The sequence below is a fragment of the Sus scrofa genome, unplaced genomic scaffold (assembly GCF_000003025.6).
Source record: "Sus scrofa isolate TJ Tabasco breed Duroc unplaced genomic scaffold, Sscrofa11.1 Contig1914, whole genome shotgun sequence".
NCBI classification, from domain to species: Eukaryota; Metazoa; Chordata; class Mammalia; order Artiodactyla; family Suidae; genus Sus; species Sus scrofa.
Window position 1 is genome coordinate 3805043 of NW_018084979.1, and position 21309 is coordinate 3826351.

The following is a 21309-nucleotide window of genomic DNA, read 5'->3' on the forward strand; positions in this document are numbered from 1 at the left end:
TCTGGGGGCCCCCTTGGGAACATGTCCTCCACACTCTCACATGTCCCAGCCTTTGGCCAACATCCCCTCCTGGTCCTCGGGGCTGCCCCCTCCTGGCGCCCTGGTGGACTTGGGTCCGCCTCTCGGGACCTTCCATCCCTGAGCTTTGGAAACGCTTTGGGGATTTTAAGCGCTTCGACCCCCAGGAATTGTGGAGAAAAAAGGAGGGCGCCCAGCCCAGAGGTGAGTGACAAGCCTGCAGGGCCCAGAGGCCGTGCCCCCTCCTGGCCCGCCCCGTGAGAAACACGAGGAGCCAGAACCTTCCCCGGGGGTGTCTGAACCTTCAGTGCGCAGGCCAGACCCACGCACAGCCTCACAGACACGCCGTCACGCGCACGCACACCCGAGCCCCGCACAGGGCGAGGCGCTGGCTGCAGGAGGAACCAGAGTTCGCTGGAGGCTGAGAAGTGGGTGGGCTCTGCACCACCCCACCCCCCCCGGAAATTGGGAATTGGGAGTTGGGGAGATGCAGGACTTGGGAGGAACTGGAGCCCCCGCGGAGGACGGCAGGGCTGCAGCGCCGCCACTCCCGCCCGCGGCCGGACACCCCTGTCCCTGGGCGCTGTCGGGATGAGTCCTTGCAGCCGCTGGATGCTGCTCTAGGGTTCCGGGCGTCCCTGCGTCGTGGGCCTCTCCACTGGGCTCCTGCTGTGTGCAGCCCATGGGACCGGACTTCCTGGACAGCCTGCAACAGGGCGCCCCCACCAGCTCGCAGTCCCGGCTGGGGAGGGGCAGAGGCTAGCTCCCCGCTGAGGGCCCCCCCACCCCGTAGGAGCCCCTCGTCAGAGACCCCGCAAGTGGGCGCCTTCCCCAGCGGTGCCCCCTGCCCTGGGCCCTGGCCTCGAGAGTCCAGAGGCTCGGCCTGTCCTGAGTGGGGTCTGCCCGCCCGGCACCCTCCTCCCTGGGCTCCATACCTGCCTTGGTGGGTCCCCCAGCTTCTCTCCCTGGGGTCACACAGCCCACCCTCAGGCTGCTCTCCTGCGCTCTTGGGTTTCTGTCTGGGGGGGCCACACGCCCAGTGACCTTCACTGCCCCCGGCACTGGGACTCACATGGGAGCCCAGGCAGCTGCCGGCCAGGGCCACTGACCCCGAGGGCGAGGGCCAGCGGACAGCCTCAGGGTGCCCGGGCCCTCGTCAGGGTGGCCGCTGACTTCAGCCTTGTCTGCCCCCCCGGGTGGACGACATCCTTCTTCCTGCCACCCTCAGGGCCTTGCAGGTCCCTCCTGGGCACGTCCACAGCTCTGGCCAGAACGATCGCCCCTCCCGGCCCGAGCCTGGGGCCACACGCCCCAGTTCTCCTGCATCCCAGGGAAGGTGCTGGGCAGAGGCCACTTCCTGGAGCAGGCCTAGTATAGCAGCCTCCTCCCGAGACACCGGACCCCACAGTCCCAGCTCACAGGGCCAGCCCACATCCCAGAGCATGCTGCTCTGGGGCCGGACCGTGGCCCGGTCTCCAGGGCCTGCGGCAGCCCTGCAGGGGCTGTGCTGGTCTGGCGCCCTGGGCAGGGCCGCGCCCCAATCGGGCAGCTCTGAGCGAGAGGCATTCTGCTCCTCGGGCTTCCCGCCTGCCCGGACCCCGGGCCCAGGAAGCTCGCTGCCAAATGGTAATAAGGGCTGCAGCTTAGTTTCTGAGGGGAGCCCGGGCCCCCGGGGAACAGGCGAACGGTCTCGGAACCCAGAGCAAGCTGTCTGACAGCCTGACCAGAAAGGAAGGCATCCGATGGGGGGGCAGGGGTGGGGGGCGGCCTCGTGACCTGAGAGGAGGGACTTGTGATTCACCTGCCCTCAGACCAAAGCTCTGACGACCCGCTTCCTTAAAGGAGACCCGCCTCGATGAAGACCCTCTGAAGACGACGCCCTGTTTAGAAGCCCCCCACCCAGGTCTCCCGCCTGCGAATGACGCCGACTCCTCGCGGAGGGCAGAGCCCCCACCCCCACCCTCACGAGGCTCAGACAGGCCCCCCGAGGTTCCCTTTTCTCTCTGCGCAGGGTCAGCCCTGGAGCCCCTGCGGACTCTCCCAGGGCAGGTGTCTCCCCGGGTCCCTCACCGTGAACACCCCGGTCTCGCCAGAAAAAAGGAGGGGGGCTTTGGGTGGGATTCCAGGGGACCCCCACCTGCCGAAGAGCGTCAGATCTGAAAGCCCGAAAGCCCTGTGCAGACCCGGCCAGCTCCACTCTCCTCCTGCAGGGGCCGCCAGCCCCTCGACTCCTGCTGCCACAGGGCGGACAGATGGACACTGACCTCTGCTCAGGTCCACCCTCCGTCCCCCGGCCCCCAGACGTGCATGTTCCCTTCTCTTCTGGCAGACGGACCAAATCAGGGCCACCTGTCTAGATGGTCAACCCCCCTTTTCCCAACGTTTACGAGGAAGACATAGGATTTCTCTTCGTCCCTGAGAAGTCCACCTCCAACGGGTAGCCCTTTTCCTGAAACGTGCACTTGAAAAGGAGGGCGGAGCTAAGGGTTCCAGAAGGCCGGGTAGAGGGTGGGCACCTCCATGGCAGAGGCTAGGGCCTCCTGGGATGAGCTGGTTCCCTTAAGGCCGGAAAAAATCCTTTCCCTCAATACCTACCAGCCTCTCCCTGTTGTGACAGATCATGAAGCCAAGTCGAGGAAGACCTGCAATGGGGTTTGTGGGCCCTGCCTAATTTCTGCAGTTTTGCGGGATGTCGGTGGAAGCCAGGCTTATAAAATGGACTGTAAGCCTGGCCGGTCCTGCCCTGGTCTCGGGGTCCAGATGTGTGAACTTCCTTGGGGCCGCCACCTGTTGGGCTTGAAAAGGGGCTGGGTTTCAGAAGGTTCTGCGTGACTTCCCTGAGCTCATTATTACGGAGACGACTGGGATCCTCTTTGTCATGCCCTCATGAGGTGGGTCTCGCCTGGGCCAGGGCCCAGATTCTGGCCTGCTCTTCACGGGTGCAGCAAGACCCCTTTCAAGACCGCATGACTGTCTTGCCAGGTCAAGTCAAAGGCTATGTACGGTAAGGGCCCGAACTTCTCTGATCAAAGTGGCAGCGTCCTGGCTGCAGGAGCCTCGTTTGTTCCGCGTATGACAGAGCGAGCAGACATGGGCACCGGAACCCGGGCCCCCGAGAGCGCCCCAGGCTCCACTGTCAAATTCCCAAAGGGGGAGCGCCGTGGGGCCCGGCTCATGGTGATGCGCCCTCCGTGACCTGGTGCAGGGAGCGGAACGAGGGCTCCTCTCTGGGGACGCAGGTGGGACCTGAAGTGCTGAGGCTCAGTGCCGGAGGCTGGTGAGATCGAGGACGGGTAGGCTCATCTAGACTAGCTGGCGGGAAGGGGTGGGTGGGGTGGGGGGCACCAGGCGATAGAGTAGGAGAGAGACACATACAGCGGGAGTCCCTCAAACCTAGACTTTGGCTGAGGGCCCTAGAGCCTTGGACATTGGGAACCTCCGACCATTTTCCACGTCAGGTGTCTGGGTCAGATTGCTTCCAGCTGTTGAGAATACAGCCAAGGCGAGAGGCTGCAGGGGGCTCCCGGGATGTACCAGAACCCATTCTTAGCCTCCACGCAGTAGTATAGGGGTACTCAGAGCCACCGACTGGCCAAAGGTGTGCCTTATTGTCTCAGCGACGTCTCCGAGGCACTGAGGCGCAAAGCTGCAACCGTCTCCACAGTCGTGTCTGGCTTGGGGGAGGTGGCCAGAGAAGCGGGGACCTGTGCCACTAGGGCACCACGGGAATTCCCAGGAACCAGCTGAGGCTGACTCGCTTTTCACAGAGCCCCTGGGATGTGCCTTATGGTCCTACTGGGGAGGCGGTGGCCAGCGACAAGGGACTCTGAGTTTGCTTTGAGCACTAAGTGCCTCTTGTTGCAGAGAACTTATCTTGATGGGGGCAGATGCTCTCATAGCCTGGTCCCTTCTCTGTCCCCCTTGTCCTCTCACAGGTGTCTTCGAGGGGCAGGCAGCCCTGAGGACTCTTAACTGCCTGCACGGTACTAGCTGTCCCGGTCCGCAGCTGGGAGGGAAAAAGAAAGGAGGAAGCCTCACCCATCAGGTGGCCGGTACTAAGGTGCAGTGCTTGGTGGGGCCTTCAGAACACACCACAACGTAACCTGGCCCGAGTTCCCCAGCTGCTTCCCCAGCTACTCACCTGTTCCCAGAGGGTCCCAGAAAGAGAGAAGGGAGAGGGCGGGGGAGAGACCCCCAGTAAGTCCCCGTGCAGGACCGAAATGTCTCGGTCCATGGGCACAGTTTGGAAAAACAATTTTCCAGACTCGTGGCGAGGGGAAGACAAAGGAGAGGTTATCGGCAGGGATGCGCTTGGTGGAGAGGGACGACCTCCTGATCTTCGGGGGGACCTGACCGCAGGGGAGTTGGTGGGCTTGTTGACCGTGTTGCAGTCACTCGGCAAGTCTTCGCTGGCCAGCAGGAGGACTCTACATGCTGCACACAGACAGGCCTCTGCTTCCCTCTCCCTTCGGGTTTCCACACTCGCGCCCCTAGACACAGCCCTGCCACCTGCCCCAGTCAGGCACCACTGAGTGCATGTCCAGGCCCCGCCTGCCTCGCCCTGTGTCTGTTACCTAATCCCCTCAGGTGACCCGCCCGGGAGTAGGTGCCCACAGCCCCAGGCTCCCTTTGTTCCCAGTCAGCATCTCCTTGGAAAGTAGTGGCCGCAGCTAGAGGCTCAGGCCTGGCTTCTCTGGGGTCCTCCTTTTGTCCGTTCTTCTTGACAATGTCCCTGAGTAGGGACACAAACCCGGCAGAAGGCCAGGTCACCCTGAAGGAAGCCCTCTGGCTGCTTGGGTTCTGGGCAGTGCTGGCCTCAGTCCAGTGCTCTCAAGGCCGCCCCTCATGGCGTTACATCTCCTCAGAGGTGGTGGTTCCCAGGAAGGAGTTACACCATGGCAAGGGCGTTCAGATGCCAGGCTGGCTCTCCTACAGCCTGCATTTTGGGGGCCAGAGGCATATTATCCACATGCGGCCCAAGAAAATCTTTTGGCCTGGACACCTGCTCGTGATGACTCAGGATGACCAAGGAGCCTTGCAGATGGACTACCCCTTCATCCCTTCCGACTGTTACTACCTCGGCTACTTGGAGGAGATTCCTTTTTCCAGGGTCACGGCGGACACATGCTATGGGGGTCTCCGAGGCTTTATAAAGTTAGATGACTTAACCTACGAAATCAACCCCATGAAGGAGTCTCAAAGGTTTGAACATGTCGTTTCTCAGATAGTAGCAGATGCCAATGCAGTGGGACCTATGTATCCACTGGGCTACAAAGAGGAAGAAGACCCCCTGTTCTCTCCAGAAGATGCCAGTGCAGCCCCCAGGATCGCTAGTAAGGCCTATTCATCTCATAGAGCATATCTGAAAGGATTTCTTCATTGTACTCGGGAAATGCATAATTCCCTAGGAAATCTGTCAAACTCTATTACCTACCTGATAGATTTAGGTAGTATAATGGACTCGATGATTCTAACTCTTGATACAAGGTACTATATTAGCAGCCTACTCGTTTATAATAACCGTGACCCAGTCAACACAGGAGATCTTGCAGAGGGAGGTGCATACTACCAGTATTATCAGAGAACTCTGTATCCAAGTCTTGATCCACACACAGCCCTTATCCTGAATAGGCATCGTCCAAGAGACAATCAGTATGCGGTGCAAATATACGGGGTATGCGGCCGCCGTAATCTTGTCCCGGTTGGTCACTTGGGCAGACATAAAATAATGGTAGGTGTCGTTGCATCTGCCATTACTGGGAGGTCTATAGGTCTGTATTATGATGTTATGAGCTGTGTTTGCCAGAGAAGGTCCGTCTGCCTTATGTTCTACTCTCCTTCATTAACAGACACCTTCAGTAACTGTTCCTTTTACATATCCAACATGTATATTTGTATTCTGGTAAGAAGTGCATGTTTCGAACTGCATTTGTGTATCACAATAGAAGCCTGGCAAACGATCGTTGTGGAGATAAGAAGGTGGACCCTGGGGAGACCTGCGACTGTGGCTCCATTAAGGAGTGTTACAGCAACCCCTGCTGTACCGATGAATGTCGGCTTACACCCGGAAGTTCTTGTAGTGTAGATCTGTGCTGTTCAAACTGCAACTATTCCCGCCCTGGGACACTCTGCAGGCCAACCCAAAATATATGCGACCTTCCCGAGTACTGCACTGGTACAGAAAGGTTTTGTCCTGGTGATGTTTATTTGCAAGATGGAACCCCGTGCTCCGAGGAGGGCTATTGCTATCATGGAAATTGCACGGACCGCTCCATGCATTGCAAAGAGATCTTTGGCAGAAATGCTGTGAACGCTGCAAATGAGTGCTATTCTATCAACAAAAGGGGCCATCGGTATGGACACTGTAGAAAACTACCTGAGGCTGTCGAATTTACTGCTTGTAGTGATGCTGATGTATTGTGTGGAAGATTGCAATGTACCAATGTCACTCACCTTCCAGTGTTGCAAGAGCATGTTGGATTTCATCAGTCTGTGATATCAAGTAAGTTGTGTTTTGGGGTGGACGTACACCGTGGGACTGAAACAAATGACGTTGGTTATGTGAGAACTGGTACCCTCTGCAGGCCTCGAGTGTTTTGTTCAAATACCTACTGCAACGGTACTTTGACTGATCTGAGGTATGACTGTATCCCTGAGAAATGCAATTATAGAGGGATTTGCAACAATAGAAGGAACTGCCACTGCCACATAGGCTGGGATCCTCCATATTGCGCACAGGTAGGTATTGGAGGAAGCGTGGACAGCGGACCGCCGCAAGAACGAAAGAGGTCATTAAAACAAGCCCAAGCGCCAATCATCTATTTGAGACTGCTCTTCGGTCGCCTTTATGCCTTCATAGCTGCGATGCTCTTTGGTGTGGCCACAAATGTAAAATCTGTCAAGACCACCACAGTTAAGGAAGTAACAGTGAATGCTTAGATATCCTAAACCAGCCTCCTGACCCTTGTTCAACTACAGGCAATGTAGAAGGAACATGTGTGAGAAAATCAGTAATGAGATGACAAAGCTGAAGTTCACTTCCTAGAAGTCTGTGGAACGGGGCTGGGGGCTCGTACCGTGAGTGGTCAGAATTCTCACACCAGGTCTCTTTGAGAAGCTGCTTCCCGGCATGCTGAAATAAAACCTAAGAACACACGCCGGTGGCCTGTACTATTTGGTTCGCCCCTAAGAGTGAAACGGAGCCTGAGACTTTGGCCAGCAGAGGAGACCCCAGGCAGCAGCTGGGTCTTGACCCGAGTTCCCGGATCCCAGCATTAACGTTTGCCATGGGCCCTTCTAGGGGCAGGTTCATGATGTTTCTCCATGTGGGTGCTGTTCAGGCCTGGGGGCCTCCTCGTCTTCTCCATAACCTCTCCTTCTCTAAACCCAAAGTGGGTGCAGAGCAATGGAGGGCTACTCCCCACCTGCGCTGGCTGTCTCCTCCTGGGGTGGCTGTGGGCTGCGGGGATGAGAGTGATGTGGGCCCAGGTCCCGCCCGGCGTCAGCAGGGACAGTCTGGAGAACATCCTTCCCAAAGTGGGACACGGAGGGCAGGAGGTGGAAGGTGGCATTTGCTGAAACCCCATCAGAAACTTGTCAATGACCTGGGCCTTCATGGGGAGCCCCTGTGAATGCCAATCCCTCACGTCCTTCCTGCATCTCCGTTTCAGTGCACTGTCAGTGATCGTAAGCCTAGGGATGCACGGTGAATCACAGACACGTGTCCTTAGACCAGGCCTCTGGGGGAGGAACGCCAGTCTCCCTCTGTATCTAAAGAGGATTCAGTGATTTATCATTTTATAATGTGGTGTGAAATGAATGAAAGTTAAATATAGGGGTAAAAAGTAAATGTTTTAGTATAAATTCACCTTTAAGGTTATAAGGACTTTTTTCTCACATTATCATGCTCCATCAGAAGTGACTAGACATAGTTCTCAGTGCTATACAGCCGGGTCTCATTGCTTATGCGTTCCAAAGGCAGTAGTTTCCCTCCATTAACCCCAAATCCCCAGTCCATGTATGTGTGACGGGGTCACCTTGCTGTACAGTAGAAAATTGACAGAACGCTGCAAACAAGCTGTAATGGGAAAAATAAAAATCACTACAAAAATAAATAAAATTATAATGACTTTCCCCCATGCAACACTGGCACCTCCTGTAGAATTTAAAACGCAAAAATGAAATAAAATAAAAATAAAACTCCCGCCAAACCAAGGTCTTACACCTCCCACGTCATCCACAGAAAAAGCCACTTTAAGCTGGTCATGACACTTGTTTCTAGAGGTTTCCTAAATGCACACCGTTAAAGCAGTCCCGCTTCTGCACACACTGTTTTGAAACTCTGCCCTCTCGTCTCCACATACATCCTCATGTCCTACCTCTGAAACGCCTTCTAGTTTCCAAAGTTCAGTCTGCATTGAAGATACTCTGGTCCACTGCTGTGTCACTCCTAGGGTATTCTGCTGCTCAACTGGTGAACATGAAGGGACACTTAAACGAGACTTCGGATCACAGAAATACCCACTCACTTCCATGTACTTGGATGCTAGTGGGTTTGCTGGTGCACCGCATTAGGTAACAGTCACAGGGGGAGGCAGGCAGGGCCTGGACATTCACCCAGCAGGAACTGCCCTGGGGGAGGTGGCAGGGCTGTGTCTAGGGTGCTGACACTGACTCCCGAAGGGAGAGGGAAGCAGAGGCCTGTCTCTGTTCAACGCGTTCACTCTTTCTCCCAGTGACTGGAGACTCCGTGTGTGCCTGTAACACGATCAGCAACCCTATCGATTCTATCACCCAGGGACTTCTGGGTCACGTCCCACAGACTGCTATTTTCCTCGTTACGAGCACCCCTTCTCCCTTCTTCTTTGGTGGCTGGGGCTAGACCCTGTCCATTTTGCTTCTTATAGGTGCTGAGAAAGAAATGTTTTAAGTCTTACCAGTATATGTGTCTTGAGGTGGCTAGCAGGAAACTCATTTGCAAACTTTGGTCTTTTGGGTTTTTGTCTTGAAGCTTTGTTGGGCTTACTGAGTAAAACATTCCCCACTGTCCCAGGTGATGGTTACACTCTATTCGTTCTCAACCAACGAGAGGAGAAAAGCTTCCTGAGTGGGAGCCCCAGGGCTGTTTCCCCTACTCTGTCTGCGTGGTCCTCTCCCAGGAGCTGATAGTTTCCGCCTGCGCCTGTGCGGATCTCCTGCTGGTGCACAATGGGAGAGAATAATTATTGCACGTTTTTAATGCAAACTTATGGTTGTCCATAGAGAGGACAGAAAATCAGTGACTGGGTCATGACTGAAAGCCAAATTTCTATTTCCACCATTATGGGAAAATATGTACTCACTCTATTTCAACATAATGTGACCACGGATACATTTTGTGGGTTGGACCCTTTTCTCTTTGCCTCCTTGGAATAGGTGAGGGACTTCCAGTTCCCCACAAGGAGACAGAACTCAAAGCCTCTGGTCATGACAACAATTGTCAGGCCCTTGTCATGGCCCCACCCGTCTCACAGTAATGCCCCCTCGCCACCTCGAGCAACCCCTCCTGCTCCTTCTTACCCGCTGCGTAGAAAGGTATGTGGCCCACTCCTCACCTCTCCCCTATGGGGGCTTTGATAAGCCCCCAACCATGTAGCAAGTGTAGCATCAGACACTTCTTTCCCCAAACTATCAGCAGGTCAGCAGGTGCATCTTAAGACCTCTTCTCTCCATGGGCGATAACGACAGACATGACCATGCACTTGGGCTCCGTGATGATGAGGAGGTCGTCCCTCTGCACCAAGCGCATCTCTGCACCTTAGTACCGGCCACCTGATGGGTGAGGCTTCCTCCTTTCTTTTTCCCTCCCAGCTGCGGACCGGGACAGCTAGTACCGTGCAGGCAGTTAAGAGTCCTCAGGGCTGCCTGCCCCTCGAAGACACCTGTGAGAGGACAAGGGGGACAGAGAAGGGACCAGGCTATGAGAGCATCTGCCCCCATCAAGATAAGTTCTTGCAACAAGAGGCACTTAGTGCTCAAAGCAAACTCAGAGTCCCTTGTCGCTGGCCACCGCCTCCCCAGTAGGACCATAAGGCACATCCCAGGGGCTCTGTGAAAAGCGAGTCAGCCTCAGCTGGTTCCTGGGAATTCCCGTGGTGCCCTAGTGGCACAGGTCCCCGCTTCTCTGGCCACCTCCCCCAAGCCAGACACGACTGTGGAGACGGTTGCAGCTTTGCGCCTCAGTGCCTCGGAGACGTCGCTGAGACAATAAGGCACACCTTTGGCCAGTCGGTGGCTCTGAGTACCCCTATACTACTGCGTGGAGGCTAAGAATGGGTTCTGGTACATCCCGGGAGCCCCCTGCAGCCTCTCGCCTTGGCTGTATTCTCAACAGCTGGAAGCAATCTGACCCAGACACGCTGACGTGGAAAATGGTCGGAGGTTCCCAATGTCCAAGGCTCTAGGGCCCTCAGCCAAAGTCTAGGTTTGAGGGACTCCCGCTGTATGTGTCTCTCTCCTACTCTATCGCCTGGTGCCCCCCACCCCACCCACCCCTTCCCGCCAGCTAGTCTAGATGAGCCTACCCGTCCTCGATCTCACCAGCCTCCGGCACTGAGCCTCAGCACTTCAGGTCCCACCTGCGTCCCCAGAGAGGAGCCCTCGTTCCGCTCCCTGCACCAGGTCACGGAGGGCGCATCACCATGAGCCGGGCCCCACGGCGCTCCCCCTTTGGGAATTTGACAGTGGAGCCTGGGGCGCTCTCGGGGGCCCGGGTTCCGGTGCCCATGTCTGCTCGCTCTGTCATACGCGGAACAAACGAGGCTTCTGCAGCCAGGACGCTGCCACTTTGATCAGAGAAGTTCGGGCCCTTACCGTACATAGCCTTTGACTTGACCTGGCAAGACAGTCATGCGGTCTTGAAAGGGGTCTTGCTGCACCCGTGAAGAGCAGGCCAGAATCTGGGCCCTGGCCCAGGCGAGACCTGTTTGTAGGAGGGCGTGAGAAGGAGGATCCTAATCCTGTCGATAGTAATTGGCATGAACATCAGGTGGCTCTGTCCTTCCCCAGGATGTACTGCACGGGACGTCCCTGCTCTCAACAGACACCTCAGTGACGGATGCGATAAACTGCTCACACTCCTTGCCTCACTGTGTGGGGTGTCCTCAGACTCAACTTCTCCCGCAAGCTGCAGTGGGGGTCCCTGTGCATTGGCACGGAGGAAACTAGCTTGGAGGCTGTGAGTGAGGTGTCAGGGGAACCACGACCACCGAGGGGAGTTGCTTCTCTTGCTTTCGGTTTGGAACCTGCTGATGTCTGCTGTCCAGTGTGCACTTTATGATGTTGCTGCTAGCTGCTGGGTCGCTGGATCTGCTGTGTTGAGCTCCCTGGCTGAGTCCAATGGACCCTCTTTTGTAGATTCACCAGCGGTCATGAAGAGTTACTTAAAGATATTAAGAGAAGGATGAAACAACATATAGTGTCTCCCTAACTTTTATGCATGTGAGAATATTTCCCCTATTCCAACACTCCTTTCTCCTTCAGAGACTGAATAGTGTGTAGAGAATCATGAGTGCAGAGGGATTCCCTTGGGGAGATGCCACAGGGAGAGGAAGCCCCAGACCCTGGCAGGAAACCAGCCCTTAACTTCCCTCTGCACCTGCTCCTGGGCATGAAACAAACACCTCTGGGTCCTGAGTGCCCCCTGCAGCCCAGGCCCTGTGTCCCTGCAGGGAGGTTTGTGTCTGGGCTCACACAGCCTTCCCCTCACTGTGTCTTTCGCACAGTAATACCGGGCCGTGTCTTCAGTTCTCAGGCTGTTCATCTGCAGATACAGTGTGTTCTCAGCGTTGTCTCTGGAGATGGTGAATCAGCCCTTCACAGAGTCTGCATAGTAGGTGCTACCGCCATGACTGCTAATACCTGCCACCTACTCCAGTCACTTCCCGGGAGCCTGGAAGACCCAGTGCATGTAGAAGCCACTGAAGGTGAACCCAGAGTCTGCACAGGAGAGTCTCAGAGACCCACAGGCTGCACCAGGCCTCCTCCAGACTCCACCAGCTGCCCCTCACCCTGGACACCTGCAAACACAAAGACATCCGGGTCAGAAAACTGTCACACGCGCACTGAGGTGCCCTCACATCCTCGGCATCTCTTGTTCTGGAAAACCTACCTTGTAAAAGAGCCGCAAGGACCACCCAGCTCAGCCCAGACTCCATGGCATGTGGTCTGTGTTCAGTCCTGATCACAGAATGGGAGCACCTGGGGATCCTGGGGCTGGGACTCCGCTGCCAGAGCTGCAGGTTCAGGACAAGGCTGTCTTATCAGTAGAGGGAGGACCCTATTTGCATAAGCTCCTAGGATAGAAGACATTATGCCATTGAATGCCCTCAGAAAGAGAAGTTCCCCAGAGCCGGTGTGAGTGTCTTGGATTTGGTGTTTTAATAGCATTTTGGAAAGCGGTTTTATATTTTCTCATTTTTTTAAATAGTAAACGCCGGCCACCCATGCGTTACTTTGTTTTTCCACACGCACACCCATCCGTGGTGTAGGTGTCCCCGTCACCCCCACATTAGAGAAGGAAACCACACCCAGGTATGTAGAGGGTGTGTGAAAGTTCCACGAGCAGATGTGTCCTGAGAGGTAGTCCCTGTTCTGCACCTGTGCTCCTCCTCTCTGGACACACCTGCTTCCCTGGACCAGCTCCAAGATAGAGTGGACACACCTGGCAGGGTGGTCAGGACACCCCCATCATGAGCACTTGGTGATTTTGTTCTGTTGTCATGCTTACCTAATAATATATCCTCAGGCTCCATGAGAAGTGTTTTCAAGTGCTTCTGATTTTTCACTATTTTTCTGTCACTGCTTCTGTCTCAAGCCATGTGTTTCCTTATTGGTAATATCTTGAGTGAGGTGAAACTGTCCTCTAATAAACTATGATATTTAGATTGTACACTTTGATAAACACTGATGTGGACATCAACCTTTTCATGTTTGGACAGATCAATTCTCTCCCTGTTTTCACAAGTTTCTGGTGTTCCTCCTTCCTCTCCCTTCTCTTTTTCCACCGGGTCCTCACATTATATTTGATCTGGGTTAGGATGCTTCAGATTAATTTCCATGCTCTAGAAACATACGAATGGACGTATATTGTATATGCTTTTGCTTGTACGGCTCATCTTACTCAGCATCGATATTGTGAACATTACCACGTTTCCGTGTGAGTCAGCAATAGCCGATTTTTAATGAAAAGTGTTTTCCGAAGAGTGGTCCTAGTAAAATCAGTCTATTCCTTTAGCTGATGTCTGATGTTGGAATTCTTTCCAGGTTCTGGGTGTTGCAATAAAGCCAGTACTCATCTTGGATGTGCAGAGAGCCGAGAAGCTGGGAAAATGATCCCTTTTCACATTCTCACAACAACCAAAATATTGGACAAATCATAGAGTGTAAAATTCTCATTAACACATCAGATGAGTGTCATGAGAAAAGAAGTCTTAACTTTTTTTTTTTATTTTATTTTCCCACTGTACAGCAAGGGGGTCAGGTTATCCTTACATGTATACATTACAATTACAGTTTTTCCCCCACCCTTTCTTCTGTTGCAACATGAGTATCTAGACATAGTTCTCAATGCTATTCAGCAGGATCTCCTTATAAATCTATTCTAGGTTGTGTCTGATAAGCCCAAGCTCCCGATCCCTCCCACTCCCTCCCCCTCCCATCAGGCAACCACAAGTCTCTTCTCCAAGTCCATGATTTTCTTTTCTGAGGAGATGTTCATTTGTGCTGGATATTAGATTCCAGTTATAAGTGATATCATATGGTATTTGTCTTTGTCTTTCTGGCTCATTTCACTCAGTATGAGATTCTCTAGTTCCATCCATGTTGCTGCAAATGGCATGATGTCATCCTTTTTTATGGCTGAGTAGTATTCCATTGTGTATATATACCACATCTTCCGAATCCAATCCTCTGTCGATGGACATTTGGATTGTTTCCATGTCCTGGCTATTGTGAATAGTGCTGCAATGAACATGCGGGTGCATGTGTCTCTTTTAAGTAGAGCTTTGTCCGGATAGATGCCCAAGAGTGGGATTGCAGGGTCATATGGAAGTTCTATGTATAGATTTCTAAGGTATCTCCAAACTGTTCTCCATAGTGGCTGTACCAGTTGACATTCCCACCAGCAGTGCAGGAGGGTTCCCTTTTCTCCACAGCCCCTCCAGCACTTGTTCTTTGTGGATTTATGAATGATGGCCATTCTGACTGGTGTGAGGTGGTATCTCATGGTAGTTTTGATTTGCATTTCTCTTATAATCAGCGATGTTGAGCATTTTTTCATGTGTTTGCTGGCCATCTGTGTATCTTCTTTGGAGAAATGTCTATTCAGGTCTTTTGCCCATTTTTCCATTGATTGATTGGTTTTTTTGCTGTTGAGTTGTATAAGTTGCTTATATATTCCAGAGATTAAGCCCTTGTCCGTTGCATCATTTGAAACTATTTTCTCCCATTCTGTAAGCTGTCTTTTTGTTTTCTTTTGGGTTTCCTTTGCTGTGCAAAAGCTTTTCAGTTTGATGAGGTCCCATGGGTTTATTTTTGCTCTAGTTTCTATTGCTTTGGGAGACTGACCTGAGAAAATATTCATGATGTTGATGTCAGAGAGTGTTTTGCCTATGTTTTCTTCTAGGAGTTTGATGGTGTCCTGTCGTATATTTAAGTCTTTCAGCCATTTTGAGTTTGTTTTTGTGCATGGTGTGAGGGTGTGTTCTAGTTTCATTGCTTTGCATGCAGCTGTCCAGGTTTCCCAGCAATGCTTGCTGAATAGACTTTCCTTTTCCCATTTTATGTTCTTGCCTCCCTTGTCAAAGATTAATTGACCATAGGTGTCAGGGTTTATTTCCGGATTCTCTCTTCTGTTCCATTGGTCTGTCTGTCTGTTTTGATACCAGTACCACACTGTTTTGATGACTGTGGCTTTGTAGTATTTCTTGAAGTCTGGGAGAGTTATGCCTCCTGCTTGGTTTTTGTTTCTCAGGATTGCTTTGGTGATTCTGGGTCTTTTGTGGTTCCATATAAATGTTTGGATTGTTTGTTCTGGTTCTGTGAAAAATGTCATGGGTAATTTGATAGGGATTGCATTGAATCTGTAGATTGCTTTGGGTAGGATGGCCATTTTCACAATATTGATTTTTCCAATCCAGGAACATGGACTATCTTTCCATTTCTTTACATCTTCTTTGATTTCTTTGATTAAGGTTTTATAGTTCTCGGCATATAGGTCCTTTACCTCTTTGGTCAGGTGTATTCCGAGGTATTTGATTTTGTGAGGTGCAATTTTAAAAGGTATTGTATTTTGGTATTCCTTTTCTAATATTTCATTGCTGGTATACAGAAATGCAACTGAGAAGTCTTAACTTTTTTAAATTAAATGTACCATAGTTAAAAACTTGTGATGTTTTCTGTGAACAGCAAAGAAGCTCAGTTTTACCTGCACACACATCCATGCATCTTCCGATTCTTTCTCCATGTGGGTGATTGCACATTGCTGACTCTGTTTCCCTGCAGTACACAATAGGTCCTTGTTATCTACCTCTGCTGAGTGTGGTAGAGTGGACATCAATGCCTAGTCCCTAATTTAACCCCTCCCCACATTTCCTCTTTGGTCAAGGTAATTTTGGTTTCAAAATCGTTGAGTCTATTTCTGCTGTCGGTTCTATCATTTCTATTAGCGTCCACCTATTGGTGATCTCACATGATATTGGTTTTGTCTGCTTTACTTCCCTCAGTTGGATAATTCCTGGTTCCACCCATGTTGCTCCAATTGGCATTATTTCATGTTTTCTTTGGCTGAGTGGTATTCTGCTGTGTGTGCATACTAAATCTCTCTCTCCAGTCCTGTGTTGATGGACTTTTTCATTGTTTCCTTGTCTTGGCCATGGCAATTATGCTGTAGTGAACATAGGGGTGCATACATGTTTTCAAATGAATGTTATTTCTGGGAATACGCCCAGGAGTGGGTCGCCTGGATCACGTGATATTTCTACATTTAGCCTTCTGAGGAGCCTCCCTACTGTTTTGCACAGTGGTTGTACCAATTGTCATTCCCACCAACAGTGAAGGTGGGTAGTACCCTTTTCCGAAATGTCTCCAGGATTTGTTCATTGCTTACTCGTTAACGATGGCCATTCTGACTGGTGTGGGTGGTTTCTCACTGTAGCTTCGATTTGCATTTCTCTAACAGTCACTGGTGTTGAGCATCTTTTCATGTGCCTGTTGGCCATGTGTATGTCTTCTGTGGAGAAATGTCTGTTTAGGTCTTGTGCCCATCTTTTGATTGGGTTGTTTGTTATTTTGTATGAATTGTTTATATATTTTGGAGGTTAGTCCCTTGTCTGTTGCATGATTTGCAAAGATTTTCACCCATTCTCTGGGATGCCTTTTCATGTTTTCATGGTTTGCTTGGATGTGCAAAAGCTTTTGAGTTGAGTTAGGTTCCATTTGTTTATTTTTGTTTTTCTTGAGCTTCTTCTAGGAGGTGGTTCGAACAAGCTGTTGCTGTGATTTATGTCAAAGAGTGTTCTGCCTGTGTTTGCCTCGTGGATATTTACAGTGTCTGGCCTGAGATGCTCTCAAACTAGGTAGTAAGTTTTCTCTGAAAGTTGGATAGAACTTGCCTGCGAGGCCACCAGTCCCGGACTTTTGTTTTTTGGAAGTATATAAATTATACTTTGAATTTCAATCTTGAGGTTTGTCTAGTCATGTATTCTTTTTTTTTTTGTATTTTTATGTTATGTATATTTAATTTACAAAGTTTTTTCAATGTCTGTTGTAGAGCAAGGTGACCCCGTCTCACGGTTTCCTGTGACTCTTCACATTTTCTGCTCCATCCTGGTTCACTCTATTCGGTTGTAATTTTGTAAGAATCTGTCCCGTTTTTCTAAGTTTCCCCTTTTATTGGCATATAGTCTCTAAAACAGTCTCTTAGGATCCTTTGTATTTCTGCAGTGTCCGTTGTTAATTCTCCTTTCCACTGCTAACTTTGTTGATTTGCATCCTCTCCATTTTTCTCCTGTTGATTCAATTTGCCAGTTTTGTCGTATGTTTTCAAAGGCCCAACCTTCAGTTTCCTGGGTCTTCATTGTTTGCTTTGTCTCCGTTTCTGTGTTTTCTTCCCTCATCTTTATGATTTCGTACCCTCTGCTTTCTTGGGTGTTGTCTGTTCTTCGTTCTCTAGGTGTTTTAGGTGGGAGGTTATGCTCCTTTTTCGAGCATTCACATTTTCTGAAGTATGACTGTATTGCTGCGGACGTTCCTCTCAGAGCTGCTTTTGCCTGTGGCCCATCGGTGTTGGATTGCTGTATTTTCATAGTCGCTTGTCTCTAGGTATCTTTGGACTTCCCCTTTGGTTTCTTCCAAGATCTATTGGGTGCTGAGTAGCATAATGTTGGAGAACCGTGGTGACAGTAGACATCCTTGTACTTGTCCTGAACTTAATGCAAAGTGTTTGGAGTGGACGTACTTTCCTTGCTCCTGATCTGTCATCTTTTCACCACTGAGAATGGTGTTAGATGTGGGGTTGACGTTGATGATATTTCATCTGTTGTTTCAGTGCATCCTATGCCCATACTCTTGACATTTTATTATCAGCAATGGGTGTTGATATTTATCAAAACCCTTTTCAGCAGGTAATAACATGATCAAATAGTTCCTAAAAAATTTTTGGAATATAGTTGACTTACCAATTTGTGTTACGTTCAGGGATACAGCAAATCCAACCCATTGTCCACATACATTTATTTATGCATAGTCTGGGAGCTCACTCGGGGCTGAGGGCGGGGCTATGTGTCCACCTTGTGTATTTAAGTTCTCAGGCAACAGCATCGTCCCAGGAAGGAGATTGGATGGGCTGAAAGTGCTCACTTCCCAGCCCTTCCTCAGGGAAGATTCTTACAAACCTAGACAGAATTCGATGTGTGACCCAGCTCTCCAGCTCCAAAGAATTTGCACAGGTGACTTGGTGCATGTCTTCATGTTAAGCTGCCCGTCAATTGTTACATTAGGTTCATTTACAGTAGAGAAAACACTGCCTCGAGAAAGATGCTTCCAGATGGACACATAAAATATATATATTTTATCCTTGCACTATATTTACAGAGGAATTTACACGCTGAAATATCTTATAAAGAAAAGACAAAATATACCGAAACACGTGTGTCAATTTAAGCAACCAGTCTGCCGTGATAGAAGAATGAGTATTGTTAAAATAGGCCTACTACCCACAGCAATCTACAGATTTGAGGCCATCCTTCTGAAACTACCCAGGACGTTTTTCACAGAACTAGAACACACCGTCCAAACATTTATATGGAACCATAAAAGACTCAGAATTGCCAAAGCAATCCTGAGGAAAATAGGAACGAGCCGGAGGCCTACCTCTCCCAGATTTCAGACAATGTCAGAAAGCTACAGTAATCAAGACAGTGTGGTATTGGTACAAAAACAGGCCTACTGACCAATGGAACAGAAGAGAGAGCCCAGAAATGATCTCAGCCCAGAAATGGTCAATTAGCCATCAACAAAGGAGGCCTGAATCTCAAATGGAAAAAAGAGAGTCCCTTCAGTAAGTGGTGCTGCGAAAACTGGAAAGCTGCATGTAAATCAATGAAACTAGAACACACGCTCACACCAGGTACAAGAATAGACTCAAAATGTCTTAAAGAGCTAAACATAAGTCCACAACTCCTAGGAGAAAACATAGGCAAACATTCTGTGACCGTAACCGTACAAATGTTTTCTTAGGTCATTCTCCCAAGGCAACAGAACTAAAAGCAAAATAAACCAATGGGTCCTAACCCAGCTTCCTAGGTTGCAGAGGAAACCATAAAAGAGAGAACATATGGAATGGGAGAACGTAGTTTCAAACGATGCAACCAACAGGTTCTTAATCTCTAAAACACACAAACAACATATGCTACTCAATAGGAAAAAATCCAACAACTCAAGTGAAAAATGGGCAGAAGATGTGAACAGACATTTCCCCAAAGAAGACACACAGATGTTCAAAAGGCACATAAGAAATGCTCCACATCATTAATTTTTGGAGAGATGCAAATCAAAACTACCGTGAGGAATCACTTCACATGTTTCAAACTGTCCATTATTAACAAGTCAACAGTAGCAAATACTGGAGAGGATGTGGAGAAAAGGGAGCCCTCCTTCGCTGTTGGTGGGAATGCAACTCGGAACAAGCGTTACAGAAAACAGTATGGAGATCCCTGAGAAAAATAAACACATACTATCATATGATCCCTCCCTCCCTCTCCTGGGCATATATCTGGACATATCTTTCATTGAGAAATACACTTGCACCCTTAACTTCATAGCCACAATATTCACAAACGCCAAGACAGGGAAACAACCTAAATGTCCACTGAAAGAACACTTCTGCGTCTGCGACCTACACCACAGCTCAGGGCAACGCCGGATCCTTAACCCACTGAGTGAGGTCAGGGATCGAACCTGCAACCTCATGGTTCCCAGCCAGATTCATTTCCTCTGCACCACAATGGAAACTCCAAATGTATCTATTTGAATTGCAGCTTCCTCCACATATTTTCCCAGTGGTGGCATTGCTGGGTCTTAGGGCCTCATTCTTTTCAGGTTTTAGAGGAAGCATTATATTCTCTTCTGTATTTCTTGCACTGGTTTATATTCCCGCCAGCTTTGTAGGAGGGTGCCTTTTGCTCCAGACCCTCTCCAGCATTTGGTATTTGCAGTGTACTGATGACGGCCATTCTGACTGATGTTTGGCAATACACTTGTACATTTGATTTGCATTGTCATCTTTTTTTTTTCTTTTTCGGGGTCACACCTGCGGCATAGGACATTCCAAGGCTAGGGGTCGAGTCAAAGCTAAAGCTGCTGGTCTACACCATGGCTAGAGCAACCCTGGGATCCGAGCTGCCTCTGTGACCTATGCCGCAGCTTGCAGCAGTGCCAGATGCTTAACCCACTGAGGGAGGCCAGGCATTGTTTCTGCATCCGCATGGATACTAGATGTGTTCTTAATCCACAGAGCCACGGCGGGAAACCCATGCCATCTTCTTTACCCAGTTCTCTGCTGATGGCCATTTGCATTGCCCCAGGCCTCGTGTCTTGTGAAGAGTGCTTCACTTTATGCTGGGGTGCCTATAACTTTTCTGATTCCAGTTTCTCCAGACACATGCCCAGGGTGGGAGGGCTGGATGCTGGGTTTGCCCCATATTGAAGTTCGTAAGGAACTTCCGTACAACACCCCACAGTAGTTGCACCATCTTACGTTCCCACCAAGAATGTAGGAGGGTCTCTGCTTTCCACACTCGTGCCGGCATTTATCGTTTGAAGAGGTTTTTATTTCTCGTGTTATGGCCTTTCTGTCTGATGTGAGGGACACCTCATTGCAGTTTTATGAGCATTTCTCTCGTAATTAGTGTCGTTTCACATCATGTACTTTTGGGGGATCTGTTTGTCGATTTTGGGGAGCAGTCTGTTTAGATCTTCCGACCACTTTCTAACTGGGTTGCTTGGCTTGTTGATACAAAGCTGTGTGGTATGTTTGTTGAGTTTGGAGACTAGCCTCTTGTCATTCACTTCCTTCATCAAGACTCTCCCCCATTCTGTGGGGGTGTCTTTCACTTTGCAATTGCTGCGATTTTCGGGGCAAATGCTCCATGTGTTTGTCCTGTTTCAGTTTCTTTTTTGTTGTGATTGATTACTAGCCTCCTAGCATTGTGCTCAGGAAAAATGCCTGACAGGATGTCAATTTTCTTAATTTTCGTGCTGCTTCTCTGTGGCCAAAGATGGGCTCAATCCTGCAGAAATGGTCTGTATGCCCTTGAGAGAAAAGTGGGTTTGGCTGCTTTTGGTTGGACTGGCGCATAAACATCAACGAGGCCCATCCGGTCGGAGGTGTCATTTCAGGGCTGCGTTGTGTTGTGGATTTGCTGCTTGGATTGTCTGCCTCTTGATGCCGATGGAGTGTTAAAACCCCCCACTGATAGTGCATTACTGTCTATTTCTCCTCTGATGGCTGTTGGCAGTTGCCTTAGAGCCTGAGGTTCTCCTGTGTTGGTGTGTATGTATATTTACAGCTGTTCTATCTTCTTCTCGGATCGATTCTGTGATCATTATGTGATGTGTTTCCATGTCTCTGATAAATTATTTCAGAGCCTCTGTTGTCTTCCAGGAGGATTGCTTCTCCAGCTTTCTTTTGGTTCTCCTTTGCACGGAATATCTTCCTCCCGCCCCTCCCTTGCAGGCCGCGTGTGTCCCTAGGTC

The 21309-nt window shown here is 50.3% G+C and overlaps 2 protein-coding genes and 1 long non-coding RNA gene across 4 annotated transcripts in view; 1 reads left to right on the forward strand and 2 right to left on the reverse strand.

The window, feature by feature from the left end:
* LOC396781 (IgG heavy chain) overlaps window positions 1-21309 on the reverse strand; it is a 165144-nt gene that overhangs the window by 128895 nt on the left and 14940 nt on the right. Inside the window, 3 exon segments of the mRNA NM_213828.1 lie at window positions 5588-5596; window positions 5598-5603; window positions 6046-6053. Of these exon segments, the coding sequence (NP_998993.1) occupies window positions 5588-5596; window positions 5598-5603; window positions 6046-6053 (23 nt within the window).
* LOC110258345 (disintegrin and metalloproteinase domain-containing protein 20-like) lies at window positions 3888-7173 on the forward strand. The gene has a single exon (XM_021081573.1). It carries the CDS (start codon window positions 4745-4747, stop codon window positions 6101-6103), a length of 1359 nt encoding a protein of 452 aa, XP_020937232.1. The 5' UTR covers window positions 3888-4744; the 3' UTR covers window positions 6104-7173.
* LOC110258351 lies at window positions 8038-9721 on the reverse strand. Of its 2 annotated transcripts, none has more exons than XR_002341095.1 (4): window positions 9612-9721; window positions 8955-9212; window positions 8397-8488; window positions 8038-8095 (listed from the first exon to the last, which is right to left on the reverse strand). It is a non-coding gene; the product is annotated as an uncharacterized LOC110258351 (long non-coding RNA). The 2 variants fall into 2 exon arrangements; XR_002341096.1 differs by having other exon boundaries at window positions 8955-9215.

Coding starts and splice junctions, on each gene's coding strand:
- LOC110258345 (XM_021081573.1), top strand. CDS start 4,745: ATGTCCCTGAGTAGGGACACAAACCCGGCAGAAGGCCAGGTCACCCTG.